Raw genomic sequence first — 19,813 nt, forward strand, 5'->3', positions numbered from 1 at the left:
GTGTCTGCAGAAGCAATGATAGAGCGGTTGCGCGAATTGTTCACTCGGTACGGTGCGCCGGAGACACTCATGTGGGGGATAATGGCATTTGGGCATTACATCATCCGAGTTTGTAGTGTTTTTCAACGAGCACGCAGTGCGGCAAGCTTTAACTTCTGCCTATCATCCCAGCAGCAACGAACTTGCTAAAAGGTCTGTGCAGACACTAAAGAATGCACTCCGAAAATGCCCTGCAAACGAAAATACGAAGACGTTATCAAATTTTTGATGGCGTACCTCAACATTCCCACTACGCAAGAAACTCCATCTTTTTTTTTCTTGGTCGTCTGCCGCACTCGCTCGGACGTAATGAAGCCATCACTCTAGCGTACTGTACACAAGCACGTCAATGTCCACAATCATCGAGGCGAGGTGGTGCCTGCGTCGTATTTTAAGTAAACTATGAAGTTCTAGAGCGTAGCTCTTGGCGCCCGTTTCCGGCTTGAGCGGCGTCGCCGTCACCGTCTGCGTCACCGTCAGCGTAACCGCGCGTTGCATTATGGGACGTTTCCCATAATGACGTCACACGTCACGTCACGTATGACGTCACGACGGCAAACTTTTTCCGCTAAATTTGGCGTTAAATTTCTCCGCTAAATTTAGCCGAAAAAGCTTACCCTCGTGACGTCACTCGTGACCCTCCTCTCCGTACCCTACCCTCCTCCTCATCAAGAGCTGCGCTCTAATTCGGCATGACAGAGAATCATAAACATCCTTCCTTTTTGTATGCAATTTCAGGAGCTGACCAAGGAAACTCCACGCAAAAGTACTTCAGCAAACGGGGCCTTTGTCCTACGAAGTCAAGGTGTGGACACCGCGTGGGCCGTGTACATGGAAAAGACACAAGGACAATTTGCTACCCACGCTTCTTTGGAAACTTCAACCGCTTCTTTGGAAACTCCAACCGTCATCCTGCCGTTTTCGAAACTTGGACTCGACCGTAGCATTGCATAAATACCACCCGCGTTCATCTGTAAAAGTTCTTCCTGACGAAGGCCGGACTCCGGCCGAAACGTCGAAGAATAAACCGTCCGTCGCTGCTGTTTTCACCAAGGGTTTTTTTTTTCTTCTCAGTTATATACCCACGCCTTCGGCCCCTTGCCACCATGCCCGTTGTGTATATATATATATATATATATATATATATATATATATATATATATATATATTACCAAAACGTCTTCATTAAGATGAAACAATTCAAATACGGATTAGACTAAAATGTAGGAGTTTTATCGGCATTATTTTTTTTTTCAACTCTCCTTGTGTCAGCTTGAGCACTCTGCCTTTGAGTGAAACACCGAAGAAACACAAGCGGCATTAAAAACTCAAACCTGCTCGGCGTTTTTTTTATCATTTAGTTATATTGCCGCGCGCCAAGTAGGCAGCGCGGCCGTGGCCTAAAGGTTATCGCGCTTGCCTCCCACGCGAAGGGGCTAGGGTTCGATTCCTGGGAGCGGCGCATCTTTTTGTTTATTCCTGCAGACTAGTATTCTGGTAAATTCGAGAACCGTTTTGGCTGATTCGAGATTAGAATGTTCTACGCGCCGAACCTTCTACGCCGAATGCTCCAGAAGCCCACGCGTGTACAAAAGCGGCTCCGCGTGGCAAGCCGGGGTCAGTTTCACCCCAGCGTTTGACTCTGCTTTTTCGCCGACTTCGACGCCCGCGACGGTCTACTTTCTTCTGTTCCCTTTTTATTTTTGGGCACAAGTTCGCCCCATTAAACGTTTATTTTCTTCATTTATTATCGCCTCATCACTTGTCACTCGTGACAATAAGGTTTTGAATGTACTCATAGATACCCACGTACAATTGAAAACAATCCCGGCCGGAAAACACCAGCAAGATATAGAGCTATCTACAAGATCTATAATAAGAAAGAGTGTATTTTATGCATGTCAAATAAAGCAGTACCGAGCAACAAAAAAAAAAAGTTGTTCCCCGGCATCGCATTCTTTGGTGTCGGTACAAAATCAAAAGCAAACATATGCTTGCTTTTTTTTTCGTCGCAGAGAGTTTAATGTTCTGCCGCATCCACGCTTCAATTCACGGATTTTGAGAGTAGCTATTCGCCACTCCAACGTCCCACTCTAAAAAATTTCCGTGCGTCTGCTTTCACGCACAGCACTCGGAGAGCCAATCACCGCAACTTACGGAGGCAGCTCAGTAAATGCCGATGCCGGAACATATGTTTAGCTAAAAAAACGTAGCCTGAGTTGTGACATTAAGCAATGCAAAACGTCACGCTTGCATTGCTTAATGTCACAACTCAGACTGCGTTTTTTGGTCTAAACATATGTTTCGCCATCGTCATTCGCTGAGCTGCCTTCGTAAGTTGCCGTGATTGGCTCTCCGAGTGTTGTGCGGGAAAGTGGATGCTTTCCCGCACAACACTTCTTAATATTCGTGGGCAGCAACATAGAGCACGGATAATGAACTGGCAGATGTTCAGACATTTAAATACTTTAAGACACACCGATTTGAAAGAGCCCGATGATTTTGCAAACTCGATTTTGCTTAGTTACGAACGGGCAACGCGTCTTGTACCTGTACCTAACGGACACGTTGGTGTCAATGGTGAATACCAAAAGCTACACGGCAGAAAGACGAAGAGCAGAGCGCCGCTATAGAAGATCAGGAGATGTTGAAGACTATAACCGGGCCCAACATATTCCCAAGCTCATGCGTCGAGAGCTGCAATTTCTTTCAGTCCGCCGAAGGAGGAAGTTCAGCGGCAATTTGACCCCCTTCACACCGATTCCAATAGTATGGAAAATACTTCGTTCCCTTCGCACGCCTGTTATGCAAAAACAACCCTTCCGCGCGCTAGCGCTTCTGAGGGGCATATCGGAAGTAACAATCGCGGATGAATTTTGTGCTCTGTTAGCACAACAAAGAGATATGGTAACAACTTCCCAATACAAATCTTCCAAGACGCAGGCTACTCGTACCTTCGAGAACAAGAGGCATCTAGTGCATTCAGAGCTAGAACATGAAATCAACATACGTGAAATTTTTCGTGCGCTTCACAACACCCGCAAGTCTACAGCTCCTGAGGCCAGATTCACGAAACGATCTTACGCCAAAAATGAGCGTAAGACAAAACTTAAGAACAAATCCGTATTCACGAAACGAAATTTTCGTAAGTTTTGCGCAGGTTACGACGAAATCCTACGACAGCTCCGAAGCTGTCTTACGCACTTCTTACGATCAAATCAGCATGGCCGACAGCGTCGCTCAGTTGGTCGCGACAACCAACGGATGTTTATTTTTCTACGTGCACTTCTCACGCGTCCCGACTTCAAGCAGCAAGAAACAAGTAAAATGTACTTGAAACAGACCACGACGAACGAACAAAAACGCTGGATCCACAGACGCCCGGGAAAAACTCCAAGGGCCACGAGTAAGGACTCCGACCGATCGGCAGGTAGGCCTAGCAGGCACTCCGACTCGGCGCAGCGATGATCTGACGGTCCTTGGCGAAGACCGTCTGCCCACGACCGGCTGGCGTGCTGAATGGAATATGCCCGCGCGACCCTTGTGAAGCCTTCGCGTATTATAGTTTGATCGCTGACCTCAATTCTAGATTAAGAGGTCAATCTCTTCCTCTTGTCATCTCCTTGTTTTCCGAGGCAACGGTGACGAACGCTGTCGTCGAAAAGGGGCTCTCATCGATTCTATCTCTGTTTTGTGTGATATCAAGCTCAAATAAACGCCGTATGGATTACCTTCGCAACATGGTATGTACACTTTGTTATTAGTATTCCATTTTATTCTGACACGACTGCACCTCACTGTCGATCGCTGTAACAGTTCGTGGGTCGCAATGCCGGTCCAACCTTTCTTCGCCGGGTGTCACGTCAGCATCGAGTTGCAATTGTAAAGGATCGGTCCCGAAGCGCTTATCAATTCGCGGTCCAACAGCGCAAATCCAGCACTTCGATCAAACGCGCACGTCCGCTCCGTAGTGTAAACAAACATTTACGTGGCTCTTGCTTACACTGTCGTAGTTCAAACGTATCTTTTTTAACGTCGGCTCGCTCCTGCATCTCCGAGGCCGCAAAAAACGCCGCGGCGATTGGTTCCCATCTACGTCGCTTTGCAAACGACTGCGGGCCGTCTTTTACCTACGATGACAGTTGTGTTGACTTGGTAGCGATCGAGTTCGTAGCAGTCAATCGGGGTGGTTACGCATCCCGACCTCGGCATTCGGGCGAGTTTAAATCGTGTTAGCGTCGACATATCACTGCACGGATACGAACCCCAGACAAGCGGTAGCAGAAAGGCAGCCTGTGTTATGAAAAATCCACGTGCTCCGAACGGCTCCGAACGGCTCCGAACAAATGCCGAGCTCCCCGATTGGTTGTTCGTGCTGCCGAAGACGCCGTCGCCATAGCAACAGCACCGCTAAGTTTTAGTTTCTCCGTACGACAACGTCGCTTTCCTCCTCTCACTTAAGAACGCGTTCGTGAATTAGATTTCTCCTCTTCTTACGATGTTCTTAACTTACGAACTTCTTAGCTAAGTTGTCGTAAACTAAGAAGTTCTTCGTGAATCTGGCCTCTGGTCTCGATAAGATCACTTGCGATGCACTAGCAAATCTCGGCCCCATGCCACCAGCACTCTTCTCGAAATATACAACCAAGTTTGGAAAACAGAGACAATACCGGAATCGTGGAAGTTGGCTAAAATAGTTCCGCTCTTAAAACCTGGGAAATCACCACTGAGCCTGGATTCCTTCCGCCCTGTAAGTTTCACCAGTTGCGTCGGAAAGCTGCTCGAGAAGATAAACCGCTTACAGTGGTGGTTGGAAACTTGGAAAGCGTTTCCCAAAGAAATTACAGGATTTCGTCCACGTAGATGCACAATGGATGGTATCTTAGACCTCACCACCTGCGTAGAGTACGAACGAGATAACGGAAACATTACAGTGGCAGTGTTCATAGATATTCGCCGAGCATTCGATACGGTTAGTCATGCTCATGTTCTTGAAGGACTTGTGCTTCTTGGTGTACATGGACGCATGCTTCGCTGGATACAAGAGTTTCTTCGATGCAGGAACATCGTATTGTGTCCAATTAATGGAGACAGCGAGCATCATGAACTGCACCATGGAGTACCCCAAGGTAGCGTGTTGAGCCCTACTCTTTTCAATGTCGTAATGGCGCAGTTACCGTAGAAACTCCAGCCACCTTTTCGAATATCTATATATGCTGACGATATTTGTATTTGGATCTCTGGCTCGTCCCCAGATATTTTAAAGAATCAGTTACAGGTAGCCTTAGACACGACAAACAATTTTTTAAGAGAACGAGGAATGGAGCTATCTGCCACGAAATCTGCATTTATACCAGAAAAAAAGCTTCCTGGTTTCGAACTTAATGTAAATGGAGACTCAATTCAGCGAGTTCAATCATACAAATTTCTTGGCGTCCTACTGGATCAATCCCTGTCTTGGTCCAAACATATAGATATGCTGGAGGGGAGAATTAATAGTGTAATTAATGTTTTTCGATGCATCGTGGGTGCAAAATCGGGAGCCTCAATTGATTCAATGCTCTCATTCCACACAGCGCTAGTGCGACAGGCAATTGCCTATTCTATACTTGTGTTTCAGGGGCTTTCCAACACATCAGAAGCTCGCCTTACTTATATGCTTGCAAGAAGTCTAAGAGTATGCTTAGGTCTTCCGCGAGCAACATCCAGTGCGCTTGTACTCGCTACAGCCAAAGAACCACTAGTAACTATCCTAAGAATCCAGGAAGTATGTCGTAATTTTTTTAGACTTTTTGCGAGGCCCCTTTTTAATGAAATTCTTTCTCGCAAAGGGACGAACTTTCTTCGAACAATAACTTTCGTGCCCCTATTAATCCCTGAACAAACACACTGGGTTCAGGACATTCATGAGCTACCATGGAAGCTACCATTACTAGACGTCTACATGAACATTCCAGGCATGGAAACAAAAGCATCGGTCAATACACACGTTGCAAGGACATTGACTCTTGCACATCTACAGCAAAAATACGACGACAACATCCACGTGTATACCGACGGATCAACCAAGGATGAAGGATCAACATCAGCATTTGTGGTACCCCAGTTCAACCATTCGTCATCCTTTCGGTTGTCACATCATACTTCTTCAACTACCGCAGAATTGCATGCTTTACTCGCTTTTGCAATATACATCAAAAATAGCTCGACAGCGAATTCCAGGGTTATATTTACGGACTCCAAGCCAGCACTACAATCCATTAATACACTGAACACTCGCAACGAAAATATGGCTCTTGTGTACCGAATTTGTGAAGAACTTGGGGAAGCAATAAGGATTGGACATACGGTACACCTTCAATGGGTTCCTGGACATAGCGGTATCTTAGGAAACACCGAAACTGACCAACTGGCTACGGATGCATATACAAGCAACAACGTCCAGCTCACATCTTTTACAAAAAGCGATGCCAAGCGGTACATTCGTTGTCTGAGAAACATGATGGCCCCTGACACGTGGCTCAAGAGCATCTCGGAACAGAGCCGACTCCTTCTAATTGATCCAGACCTTCGATGCCCAGTTCATAATTACTTGAGCAGACCTACTGAAACACTAATTCATCGCCTACGACTAAATGTTGCGTACACCGGCAAATTTGTTTACCGAATTCAACAGGTGGAAACACCGAGCTGCACGTGTGGCCACCCCGTGGAAGACGTCGAGCACATAATAATGGACTGTCCCAGATACGACCGGTGGCGAACTCGATTACGAGTGGGACTAAGCATACTCGACAATCGCTCTTTTTCTTTGGCCAACGTTTTAGGTCCTTGGCCGGACTTAAAAGTTAGAAGAGGGCATCAACTTTACTACGTGATTTTTTTACTGACACAAAGATAGTATACAGATATTAGGTATCATACAAAGGTCAAAACACGCACACCGCGCCCTTAAAAGATAACTGCGTTTTTTTATAGTAAGTTTATTGCTATGTTACAGTAACCTATTGTACATATGTACATATGTATTTATTGCGTAATCGCTTCTCTCATCGTGTATTTTTTTTTTTGTGCGTGTACGGCAACTGAGGGTATTATTCATAGTGTTATCATTTTATATTTGGATGTTATACATCATTCATACTGTACATTACTTGATCTGAAGTAGCCGGTCCCAGGATATGGGACCAAACTCTTCAACTCATCAAATAAACATTGAATTGAATTGAGTTTTAGTAGACCGTTTTCCCAGCTCCGCTCCGCTCTCCGGAACGAAGGCGCCACTGGCCTTCCCTGCAGAGTCCCGGATCTTGTTGCAGGTTGCGGAAAACGTTGCGGGGCAGCGGAAACGACCTGCCAAAACTCCCTGACATCTCTGCAGCGAATACTGCATTTTGTGTATAATGTAGGAGCAGTGGCAGCAAATGTATGACTCCAGATACTCGTGAGAGAGGATTACCAAATGTGATCATCAGGAACGATGAATATGTAACAAGCACGGCGGAAGCCTCAAATCGTCGTGTTCATAAAACCAACGCCCTCAAAGTTGACTGTCTGGCGTTACTTTAGTTTCCGTCGATGACAGCAGAATAATACGACCAAGCGCTGCCAGCTATTTGATGGAGCCTTATTACGGAGAAGGCGTAGTGTAGCAGAGGACTGGGAGGATCGGTGGCCGAGTGGGCTACTAGCGCCGAGATGTTTCGGTGGTGCCCTCTTATGGTTTCCCTCCGTGACGTCACGACTGGGATTTGTCTCGCCGTGACGTCACCAGTTGTTATTCTGGCAACTTACCATCGGGTGCAAGGACGAGTTCGATGGTGTGTTTAAAAAGCACAGTAGAAGCTAGGAGCCATCACAATCCGAAACTAACACCGTCAAAGTTGACAATCTGACAGTGATCATATGCCCATGGTTTGGCCAATCGTGGGAAGCTGACCACAGCGACGCTTTTGACCGCTCACATCGCTAATAATGCATACCAGCTCGGAGCACGTGGAGCCGAATCTCGCGCTGCAGAGCCCAGGATCCTGGGCTCAACCCCCCCTGCCCGTTTCGATCTGCATGAGCATCGCACGGCGTGCGGTCGTGTATCCCTACTGCGTGATGCGCGTTAAAGACACCAGGCTAGAGGTTGTACTGCACAGGCTAAATTTCTCATCTTCAGATGGGAGACCCGTCGCCGGTTGAGGCAGTTCAAGTTCTAGGCTGTATAAACATACACAAAATCCAATTTTTTTTACCAGGGGTAAAAATGGTATGGCACGATGAAACCCTCCATTTTATTGATGAAACAAAGTTTTGAGCAGTGTATGAGATTTTGTGTTTGCGAAGTCTTCCGCAAAAAGAACATTGTGATGAAGTTTATCACAAGCTCGTTTATACTGAAGCCAGCTTTCTAATTAGGAGGTGTTGCTAGCACCGTGGCACCGCGAAGTTTATCAGAATCTCAGTTGAATAGGACGTCGGGAACTTGCAAGGCAAGCTTAAAGTGCTCACCTGGATGTTACGGTCGATGACCCAGTTCATCTCGAAGTCGTCGTCATCCTCGCCGAACGGATTTACCAGAGTTTCTGCCACCTGGAGAGAAGAGAATAAAACAAAAGCTGCCCCACCAACAGGCAGCGTCCAACCCCCGGCACTATGCGTGTATACGCTTGGCCTGAGCTGGTCGTCTGCGCACGCGCCGTACCGACAGCAACGCCACCGTGCGACATCTGAGCCGCACATTGCTCTATTCTGATAGGAAGGGGACACGAAAAGGGAGTGCGTCCTCATAGATCGCCAACACTCCGCAGCGATCTCCTGGGCCACAACAACCATAATAAGGCTTGTCTTTCTTATCTAAGTTCTTACTTGAACACTCAATGGTAAGGCCCGTGTTGTTGTTTTTTGTTGTTTTTTTGTGCTGATATTTACATTTGTTCAACACATGACTTTATTTTAAGATGACGCGATCAGAGATAGAGCACTCCAAAAACAGGGTGTAGCCATTACACCCCTTGTCACATATACGACACCCCAAAAGTTGAGTTCGACGTACAACGCACTGACGAGGAACTGACGGCCCCAACTTTTACGAGAGGCTTGATGCCGGTGGGATATAACATATTGAAACAGCTAATGTATGTATCAAAGTCCAGAAGGAAAAAAATAAGGTTTTGTAGTAGGGCCTAGAAAATCTAGATTACTTTTCTTTTTTTTCTGTCGGTTTCACGTACGTTAGCTATTTGAATAAGTTGTACAACTCGACTGCCAAGCTGCTCGTGCAAGTTGGTACCGACAGTTCAACGTCAGTGCGCTGTACGTACAACTGAAGTTTTGGGCAGTGTTATATGTGACGAAGGAAGTAAGAATATACCTTTTTTTTTGTTTTTCTGTGTGAGCCAGAGCACGGAGCACCAGTTAAGTCAATTTTGAAGGCGTAGTGCAGTGATAGTCTGGGGCCCACTCGGCCACAGATCCCCCACAGACTGGGGGAATCTGTGGCCGAGAGGGCTAGCGCACACCAGCTCGGAGCACAAAGAGCGAAAGCTGGGGGGATCGGTGGCCGAGTGGGCTAAAGCGCACACCCAGCTCGACGCGCGTGGAGCGAAAGCTCGCGCTGCAGAACCCAGGGATTCGAGCCCCACCCCTGCCCGTTTCGATCTGGATGAGCATCGTACCGGCGTGCGGTCGTGCATCCCTACTGCGTGGTGCACGTTAAAGACCCCAGGCTAGCGGTTGTACCGCACTGGCTAACTTGCTCATCTACAGCTGAGAGACAAGTCGCCCGTTGAAGCAGACAAAGTTCTAGGCTGTATGAACATACACACAACCCCCTTCTTTGTATTAAGCTCGATTCACATGCTGCAATTTTAGTAGCCATTTCGCAGTTGAAACGCCGCTCGTGTGAGAAAATAAAGTTGGGGGAAGCTATGGTGCTCGACGTCCCCACTGCGACTTCACAAGCAAAATGGCGCTATGTGAATCGGGCGCGTGCGAGATGGAATCGACGCAAGATTAAACGGCGGCGTTCCTCCGTTCCTTCCGAAAGGAACGCGTTTCAGGAACGTCGTTTCTGGGAACTACGTCTTGTGCCACACTGTCTGCTAGTTTTTGGCTTACTCTCGCCGAGCTTCAGCGTGCTTGCCGCTTGGGCAGGGTAGCGGATTCACTAACGATGACGTCATGAGCAGGCCTTGTCTTCTACGGCCTATTGATTTTATCTCCTTTCCCCTATTTTATGCTTTGGCCGTCAGGTCACGCCAGTTTTCGCTGCACACTTGGATAGGCAGTGGCACCCGCTCCTCTCCTTCGCGGCTCTTTCAATCGGTATTCAATCGCTGAATTCGGCGGTAACCGCCGAATTCAGAAACCTCACTCAAACTACACTCAAACTGAAGGGCCCCTCCGCTTCCTCGAGGAAGGCGCGAGGGTCGGCGCTGGCCAATCGCGAGGACGGATCCGCCGTCGCGATTGGCCAGCGCCGGCCCTCGCGCCTTCCTCAAGGAAGTGGAGGGGCCCTTCAGTTTGAGTGTAGTTTGAGTGAAATTTCTGGAATTCGGCGGTTAGCCTCCTTTGAATTTTGGACAGCTCTTTAAGGTGGCGTCAAAAGTCAGTTTTGCAAGGTTTGACTGCTCTTACAATTTTGCTCGCAATTTTGAAGTTGCAACGTTGCTTGTGCGACAAAATTCTATGGACAACAGCTGCGACGCGATTATAAAGTTTGCAATAATTGCAAACTACCTACCCAATACCGCAAGGAAGTTTGATTGGTTTCGGCATCGTCTCTATTGCCCGCTTTCGTAGTTGCTATTTTGAAGTTAGAGATACCAAATAGCAAACCCGGAAGAGCAAACCCAGGATACTAAAATAAAATGTAGTTAGACTGGATAGGTAAAAGAAATCGGCTGGGTTATACTTTCCAATAAATGCAATTGCAAAGAACGGAATGCACCACAATCAATGCTATGCAATCAAAAGCAATGTATTGCAAGCTGAAGTATTTAACGAGGCAAACTCCCAAAAAAGTCTAAACCTACTAGTTCCTAGCCTACCCCTGTACCTACGCAGCAGAGGGGAAGGAGGAAAGAGCGGAGCATCATAGTACCGCTTAACCCGCCCCCGCCCCCCCTTTGCTGCGCGTAACGCCATTGGTCGCGCGCGCTATGACATCAAACCAACAGCTTCGCCGCGTTGCTCACCATCCCTCCCATGGCCTTACGGGTGCGACAAACACAATCGAGCAAGGTCCCAAATAGAGCAGTCGCTTTAAAATCGGCGGACTCTGCCGACCGACCTGGCATGTCCTTGAACGGTTACCGGAAGGAAGAGTCGAAGATCACCTTAAGCCAGCCCATGTAGAAGAAGAAGCGCAGGAAGTTGAAGATGGGCACGTACAGGTCGATCTCGTGTCCCTTGTAGCCCGCGTTGGGGTCCAGGCCCTGGCTCCCGAACAACGTGGCCAGGAAGAACGTGTACACCGCCAGGGTGGTCACCTGCACGCGCACGCGTCGCAGACCTCTTAGACGACGAGGCCTAAGCGAGACGGCATTCTTAGTGGATTCCCCGACACAGCGGCGGACACGCGAAAGCTCCACGAGGGACGCCGCAAAAGCGTCTTGGCGTCGACGCCTGCTAGCGAAGCCGTTGTTGGGAGACGCAGCGAGACGCGTTGGCCTCGTCTACCAAGTGGTTTTGGTCAGAATCGCATGCAGCGCCTACACCTTACTTGTAACCAGACTTGGACGCTATTCATTAGAAGTGATCAAATTACGTGTGCCGTCATCTTTCGTTAATATGAATCCCGTTAATATAGAGGCCCCCCCCCCCCCCCCTTAAATAACATTTTCGGGGACGAACTGCGAAAAGGCGTGCATTTTGTTTTTCTCGGTGTTATGGAGAACTCACTTTCGGTACGCTTTTTGGGGGGAAACGTGGGTGTCCATAATAACGAGACATTACTATAATCGTTTATCTTTCGAATTATTTCTGTATTCACTCGATCACGTTAAGTAGGAAGGAAACAAAAGTAATCTCTCGACTTTTCGAGGTAAAAAATTCCGTGCTTATATTGGGAGATTTTCGCGGACATTTGTTTGAATTAGACATGCGGGAAAATTGCAACGGCAGGATGATGAGACAATTGACAGAGGATCTCGAAATGAAAATATTGAACCTAAGGGAAGAGTGTGAGGGACAATATACATGGACAGTGCGAGACCGTCGGACCTGCACAGATTATGCACTCGCGTCAAACAGACTTGGCAGGCATCTTCAAAAAATGGATGTGGATGAAGAGGACAAGTGAAGTGTCAGCAGCGACCACAACAGCAATTTTCTGCACTTTGATACTGTTGAAAAAACTCGGAATTGCCCGCCGCGCAAAGTTACGACTCAACTGCGCGAAGAAGACATATATATTATTGTCCAGAGTTTTGAAAAGAGTACTCGACGTACGAAAGCCCACAGCTATGATGATTTTGCAGCCGAGCTTAGAATAGCCATTGCTAAACACTCAGTCGTAAAAAACACGGGAGGAGAAAATAAAAACTTGTTCTCCGGTGGGATGTTAATATTAAAGAAGCAATCCCAGTACGTCAAGAATTTTACCGGCGACAAAGACAAGTGCTAAAGACCTTTGGGAAAAATCCTTTGACTTTACGACTATAGCAGGAGTACCGAAAGAACAAGGCAATCACGCAAGATATTGTGGAAGCACAAAAACAAACACGCGAATGCAAGGTCAAGGCGGAGATTAGAGATGGCGAAAAAAGGAGCCGCAGAAAAATTCTGGGGATATATGGGATCTCTAGATGACAAAGACAATGCTCCTCAACTCCTTGATTACGACAGTGGATGCGCAGTTCAAAATGTTGGAGTACTCCTTGAGCAACAACTCCACCTTCTGTTTGGCCCTGATGTGGAAGGCCCCGTAGAATATGGACATCGCCAACTCTGGCTCAAAGAAGACTTCCCATCGTCAGCCTCTACAGATGAATATGTGACCCTTATGGGGCGGGTGCATATAGATCGCGCACTCACGACATTACACGCGAACACATCGCAGGGATTGTACGGGATTTCGGCTAGGGTGTTGAAACGCTTGAAATCAAATTCACGAGACCACATGACACATCTATTTAGTCGGATAGTTCGCGGAGATGAACCAGTTCCCAGTGATTGGAGACGTGGTCGAGTCACGTTTATTTCCAAGAAAGGAAGCAACAAACAAATACTGAGTGACTACCGCCCTGTCACTGTCACAGCTGTGGCACACAGGGTGTTTGCAAACATTCTCAGTTTGCGCATATCCTATTGGGCCGAGAGTACTGGTGTTCTCACGGAACTACAAAACAATTTTCGAAGGGATCGTCGGCTTGATGACAACGTATTCATCCTGACGCGGTGCATAGAGATCTCGCGGGCGGAAAAGCACAATCTGATCTGCTGCTTTCTAGACGTTGCTAAGGCATCTGATAGTGTCCCCCATTCTTTGATGCTAAGACAACTTCAACAGCTCAACATGCCTGAACCCTGGGTAGGATTAATAAGGTGACTATATGATGGCAATCATGTGATGGCAACGTTCAGCGGGGTCGCCTCTAGTGACGTTCTGGTGTGCAGAGGACTGCATCAGGGCCGCCCGTTGTCATTTGTTCTTTACATGGTTTACACATCCGATATAGAGGAAGCACTGGAACGAACGGGCGTTAGCTTTTCCCTGCAACACACTCTGTATGGAGACGTCGCCAGTTGGCGGCTTCCTGGACTCGCTTTTGCAGATGACATTCTTCTTATGGCCGGTAACGTGTCAGACATGAAGGTGCTCCTAACCGCCTGTGAAACAGAAGCGGCTTGACTTCGTCTACGGCTCAATGCCGAAAAGTCGGCAATTGTTCTTTTTCCGAAGAAATAGAGAGCCTTGAATACCTTACCATTCAGAACTCTGTGCTCCCTGTTTGTAAAAAGTACAAATACCTCGGGGGTGACACTAACCATTTCAGCAGATTATCTGGCAGAACACCACCAGAACCTCAAGACATCGGCACTGAGAAGGCGCAATTGCTTCGTCGAAAGAGCCTGTGGAGCTGCGACCGTTATTTAATAACCCGAGAACTGTGGAAAGCTGTCGTTGTACAGGCCTTACTTTCGTAAATGCTGTTACATATGTCCGCAGCGAGATTATGGAAGACCTTGACCGACGGCAAAGAGAGATCGGGCGCCAAGCGCTGGGATGTCACGGAAGAGGGGTTAATGAACTTGTCCAAGGTGACCGTGGCTGGTCCTCGTATGAGTCACGGGAGGCCAGCAGCAAGCTGGAGCATTACGCCCGACTGCGACATATGGACGGATATTTCTGGCCACGAAGGGTTTTTATATATTCATTTAAAGGACCTACACACGACATGGAGGCGACGTACCAATCGACTCGGGACAAAGTACGGCGCCTTCTCGATGAGCGACGAGCCCTCTACAAAGAAAGATTGGGTTGCGAAGGTGAGAGGACAGATAAACACCGCCGAGACGAACCGGTGGAGAGCCGACATGAAAGAACATTCCAGCTTGCACCTATACGCGGCTTTCAAGAACAACATCGCTCCCGTCCGCTGGAGTGGAAATACAGTGGGGCAGCCGACTCCTTGCCGAGGCACGCGGCGGTGCCTTGCGCACCCGCATCTACAGGCAGCGGTACGATGTGAACGTGACCGAAACCCTGAGCAGTGCATGTGGTGAGGTGAAAGAAACTATCCCACACTTGCTCCTTGAGTGTCCGGCAATTGTACCTGCGACAGACGTCGGCACCCGGATTGAGCAGGCCCTCGGTTTCACGGAGGAAATCAAATATCTGATGTGCTCAAAGAGGAGGCTCGAGGCGTGGTGCACAGTCCACTCGTGGTACTTCAGAGTGACTAGGAACCATATTATTTTCTGTATTGGCATGTCTATTTTACAGACGCTCGTTAAAAGAGCGATTGCCGCCAGAAATGCATACATACACATACATACATACCGAGTTAACGAAAGGAGGTCAGACTCATTTGTCTGGACAGTTTACATGGAGGTTTGTTGGGTTTCCAGTTGGGAGTGTCAAATCCGAGTTCTCAACGACAAGTTTTCAGCGAGAAATTCGACGCTTATAGTAGCACTCCTTTATAAACCATTCGAATAGTTCACCTTTTCCCTCCCTCTAAAAACAAAAAATCTAGATACGGCTCAAAACTCATCCGCATCCTAATGCGCGCGAGCCAACCAGAAGCAAATAACGCCCAATCTAAGGTATGAGCAAAAACGCAATCTTGAGAACTTCCGTGATACGCAAGATAAGAAGTTGACGTTGCACAGGAATGTACCTATTTTCCAGTAAGTTTCTGCGCATACGTACACCCTCTCCCCTGACACCGCCTACCACTATTCACTCTAAAAAATGACCGTGCGTTTGCTTTCCCGCACAACACTCGGAGAGCCAATCACCGCAACTCACGGAGGCAGGTCAGCGAATGAAAATGCCGAAACATATGTTTAGACCAAAAAACGCAGTCTGAGTTGTGACATTAAGCCATGCAAAACGTCACGCTTGCATTGCTTAATGTCACAACTCAGATTGCGTTTTTTGGTCTAAACATATGTTTCCGCATCGTCATTCGCTGAGCTGCCTCTGTAAGTTGCGGTGATTAGCTCTCCCAGTGTTGTGCGGGAAAGCAGACGCACGGGCTTTTTTTAGAGTGTTGCTATTTTGGAGGACACTGTCCCGCAGGACCAACATATTCAGCACCTTTTCTTAAGCGTATTTCGTCTCTTTCGAGAATTCCTTTTTGAGGATCGGCAATATGGGGCACAAAAAGCGATGAAAAGCCGATCCAATGGCTCCAGGACAACGTGTTCTGACGGGCAAAGGCGCGTCGGACTGCCCTTCATTTGTAGTTCACAGACAATTCCCCAGACGGCGTTTGTTACTCGACAAAGGTTTCTTATTATTAATTTCTTATTAACTGATGGCAAGGGGGTTTTATAGCCCCACTTTCTTTGCAGTGGGGAGTGAATATAGATTTCACATTAAAATATTTTAAGCTTAAATGGTAAAACAATATGGCTAGGTGGCATAAGCTACCGCCCGATCCAAAGGGCTCAGCCGCATTCATCCATCCATCCATCCAGGTCCACTAAGAATATAAGTATTTTATAATCGGGTGATTCTGATCCACAAATGGGAAGCCGCCAGATAAATTGTAAGTAAACTTCGTGTTCTCAAGGTTGCGAGCCTCGTTTCAGCTTGGCCTTCTAATATTGCAAATAATGACGACACGAAGCTTAATTCTTATGTAATTGAAAAATAACGGTTACATGCTTAATTAATCGTTCAATTACTTTTCGTATCGTGTAATCGAGTTATCTTATCGAATACTTTGTAACCAAGAACAATTGTAATTGCGATCGATTACTTTTTTAGTGACGCGAACAAGACTGGTTCTGAGACGCTGAAAACGGTGCTCTCGGCGGCGCGGACGCAAGATTGGCGACGCTAGAGAGACGCAGACGTTGTCTTCTGAGTGGTGTGGGCTCCGGTCGCGTTAAGACTAATAAATATAAACTTCCTGAACGGGAAGGGCGCGCAATACACCGTAAAGTATGGCCTTTTTTATTTATTTATTTGCCCTAAGAAAAAAAAAAAACACAACGGAGGGAAGTGGACGTGCCAATGGCAATTCAATCGACTAAAGCCGCGTTCACAGTGCTAATACATTATACGAAAGACTGCCTGAAGACATGTTGGAAGCGTACATGAAACAAACATGCTCCGAGCATGCCTGTCCGCAGCTAATGGCGCAGATATTTCTTCCATCGTTTCTGCAGCGAGCAATGTACGTGTCTTTTCTCATGATGTCTGAGCAGCGAGACTGACGCTTTTAAGGCGTCGTTAATAAGATTTTGTTTTAAAAGAATAAGCAAACCCGGCGGGGAAGCCGATACCAGTCAGTCTGCGTTCGAGGTGTAAATGGCTTCTTATTGGCCGCACCTTATTGAACATGCTCGGCAATGTTCTCTAACGACCCGGCATCCAGATATAGAATTCCAGCGCGGAGGCCTCTCGGGGCTGTATGCACGAACCACCGGACGGTTTCGCCTCGTGTCAAACCAACACCACCTAGACAGAAGGCCTCCGCATGGTTTCTTCTTCCTCTATGAAACGTCATCACAGTCGGATCGCGCTCGGTCGGCTATTGGACCCGAGCCCGACCTTCGACGCGCTGATTGGCCACGAGCCGCAGCCGAACACTGACGCAGCACTCGTGCCCAATCTCTCGCCTCGATCGATCTGACTATGATGACGCGTGTGGAGGCCTTCTGTCCAGGTGGTGTTGGTCAAACAGGCCCGCGTAGACCTTTTTGGAAGCGTGGTTTCCTCGGGATTCGCGAGCGTTCCCTCGAGCCGCAGGAACGCTGCTCGGATATCATATCACGGTGTTCCTCGCAGACGCAAGTATCTACGGGCAGGCCTGGAGCACATTCGAAGCATCTTTGCTCCATACATATCGAAGCTTTCAATACGTTGGCAGACATGGATGACCGCCATACACACAGTAGGCTGCCTTTTGTATGATGTAATATCGAATCTGCCAAACTTTGGGTTTTTTGCGTACCAAACCAACGAAAGGCATCTTGCACGCCCTAGAGGAGAACTCAAGATGAATTTCGATCACGCGGTGATCTTTCGACGCGCAACCGAGCTCTCAGTTACGCGGCACCTTCTGCGGAATAAGCATTCCGTCAGACCGCGGGCACCTCGGCCGGTAAAAGCGCGAGAGCAGCCTGGTGCGCGCCAATGTTGCGCCTCCTTAGCACCACGCAGATGCGTATTAAGAAAACCTGGGAACTATGATCACAACGACCACAGGCGCCTTTGTAACGGCGAGTAAAATTGAAGCGATAAATAACCCCAAAAAAGAAAGCAACGATTTGTTCGTAATCGTCATTGTAACGAGAAGATAAGACCCGCGTTCCTTTTGACATTGCATCTCGCGTAACTGGTACGCTACCCAAACGTCAATCGAAAGGCTGTCACCAAAACTACTCTACGCTCTTTCACCTGACGATTAGTCGAAGGGGGCGCTACAAACACTTCTAAGGTTCGTAGCCTCCGCTACAACCTTTGTTCCTTTTATACTTTATTTGCATTATTGGCGTTCTTAGTATAGTGACATTAGTAAGATTAATTTCCTACGCCGACGATATGACTCTTCTTATTACTGGTACAGACCCGATTAATACTGTTTCAGACGCGAAGAACTCATTGTTTCATCTAAAACAATATATGGATGCAAACTATCTGAATATAATACCAAACATACCTACAGTCACGTCTTTAGACCTCCAAATAAATTAATCTGTGTACAAACAGATCATTATTTTCAGAACCAGGAAATTAAAGTACCAAGAGAAATAATATCTTTGGGTGTTTATTTTTCCGAACACCGAACACGTGTTAATCACGACCGTAAACAAATTCAACAAAATAAACTGCTTGATCAATAAACATAGATAGCGCCTAGCGTCGAATATTTAAACAAATTTACAATGCTCTAGTAGCGCCTCACTTAACTTATTGCAATCGGATATGGGGTACAACTACAAAGCAAAACAAACTTACCCTTCTTTGTACTCATGAAATCAATTAGAATAATAGCTGATGTTACATGGAACGAAAGCGCAGCAAACTATTTTCAGCGGTTACGCATCCTAAATATATTGTATCTGTACAAGTTCAAAGTCGCCTGCCCTTTACTGACCCGCCGTACTCACAAATAACGTGTTGGTACTTGAAATTCTTAATCTGAACAACCACTTCACGCTCCATATTACACGCCATACAGTAGCATGGTTTGTCCCGATATCTCGCACAACATACGGATATTAATCAATAAAACACAATCTACCTGAATTACTAAACAAATTGGTACAATATCAGGCCATACCTCAAGCTGTCACAAAGTCACGAATCATTTCCCTATTTTCGTGATGTTCACAGTCACTAACGCATTTTAACCCACTCAGCTTTTGCTCGAGTTCTTGGTGTTATTGCGTGCATACATTTTTTTTGCTGGTTTGTTCGCTTTCTTTAAAGCGCCCCTGCCCCTGCCGCCTGTATCGGAGCAGGGACCTGGTCAAGCTACTGAATGTAGCTCTTTGTCCTTGCCCCTCTACTCCCTGGTGAGGAAATAAAGAATTATTATTAGGGAGTTTTCGTAGACCGTGTTCCCACCTCTGCTCCACTCTCCGCAATGAAGACGCCACTACTGCGCATGTGCGAAGCTATAGCCTCGCCCGCAGAGTCCCAGATTTTGTAGCGGGTTGCGGAGAAAGTTGCGGGACAGTGGAAACGATCTTCGCAAACTCTCTATTATTATTATTAATATTATTATTATTATTATTATTATTATTATTATTATCATTATTATTATCGGTGCAGTTTAAAACGCCGTTTGAGTGTCACACAACTTTTGGGAGGGGCGCAGGGAAGCGCGAGGAGCATAGTCACGTGACAGGTTGACAGCGCTATAAGTTGGCAGGCACGGCCCGTAACGTTCGCAGCGCTCCATCGTACAATGTGCAACGAAGTAGAGTGTGCTGGAAAGTGCTCATTGGGGGGGAACTAAGCGCTAAAATTTTATCAGTGCCAACACCCTTCGCAATAAAACACTCAACGCATAACGTGAATGTCGTGTTCGCGCTAACAGTGTCGCGCAGTTTATGCGTCTAGAGTCTGGTGAGACGGGGTTCCACGACTGCTTTG

At 47.2% G+C, this 19,813-nt stretch overlaps 1 protein-coding gene across 1 annotated transcript in view; it reads right to left on the reverse strand.

Moving 5' to 3' along the window:
• LOC8040590 (bestrophin-4) overlaps positions 1-19,813 on the reverse strand; it is a 115,358-nt gene that overhangs the window by 31,118 nt on the left and 64,427 nt on the right. The window contains exons 8-9 of the mRNA XM_042293350.1: positions 11,367-11,519; positions 8,539-8,619 (exon numbers count right to left, since the gene is read on the reverse strand). Of these exons, the coding sequence (XP_042149284.1) occupies positions 8,539-8,619; positions 11,367-11,519 (234 nt within the window). The remainder of the gene's footprint in view (positions 1-8,538; positions 8,620-11,366; positions 11,520-19,813) is intronic.

Source organism: Ixodes scapularis, unplaced genomic scaffold, assembly GCF_016920785.2.
Source record: "Ixodes scapularis isolate PalLabHiFi unplaced genomic scaffold, ASM1692078v2 PGA_scaffold4__175_contigs__length_147842914, whole genome shotgun sequence".
Classification (NCBI taxonomy): Eukaryota; Metazoa; Arthropoda; class Arachnida; order Ixodida; family Ixodidae; genus Ixodes; species Ixodes scapularis.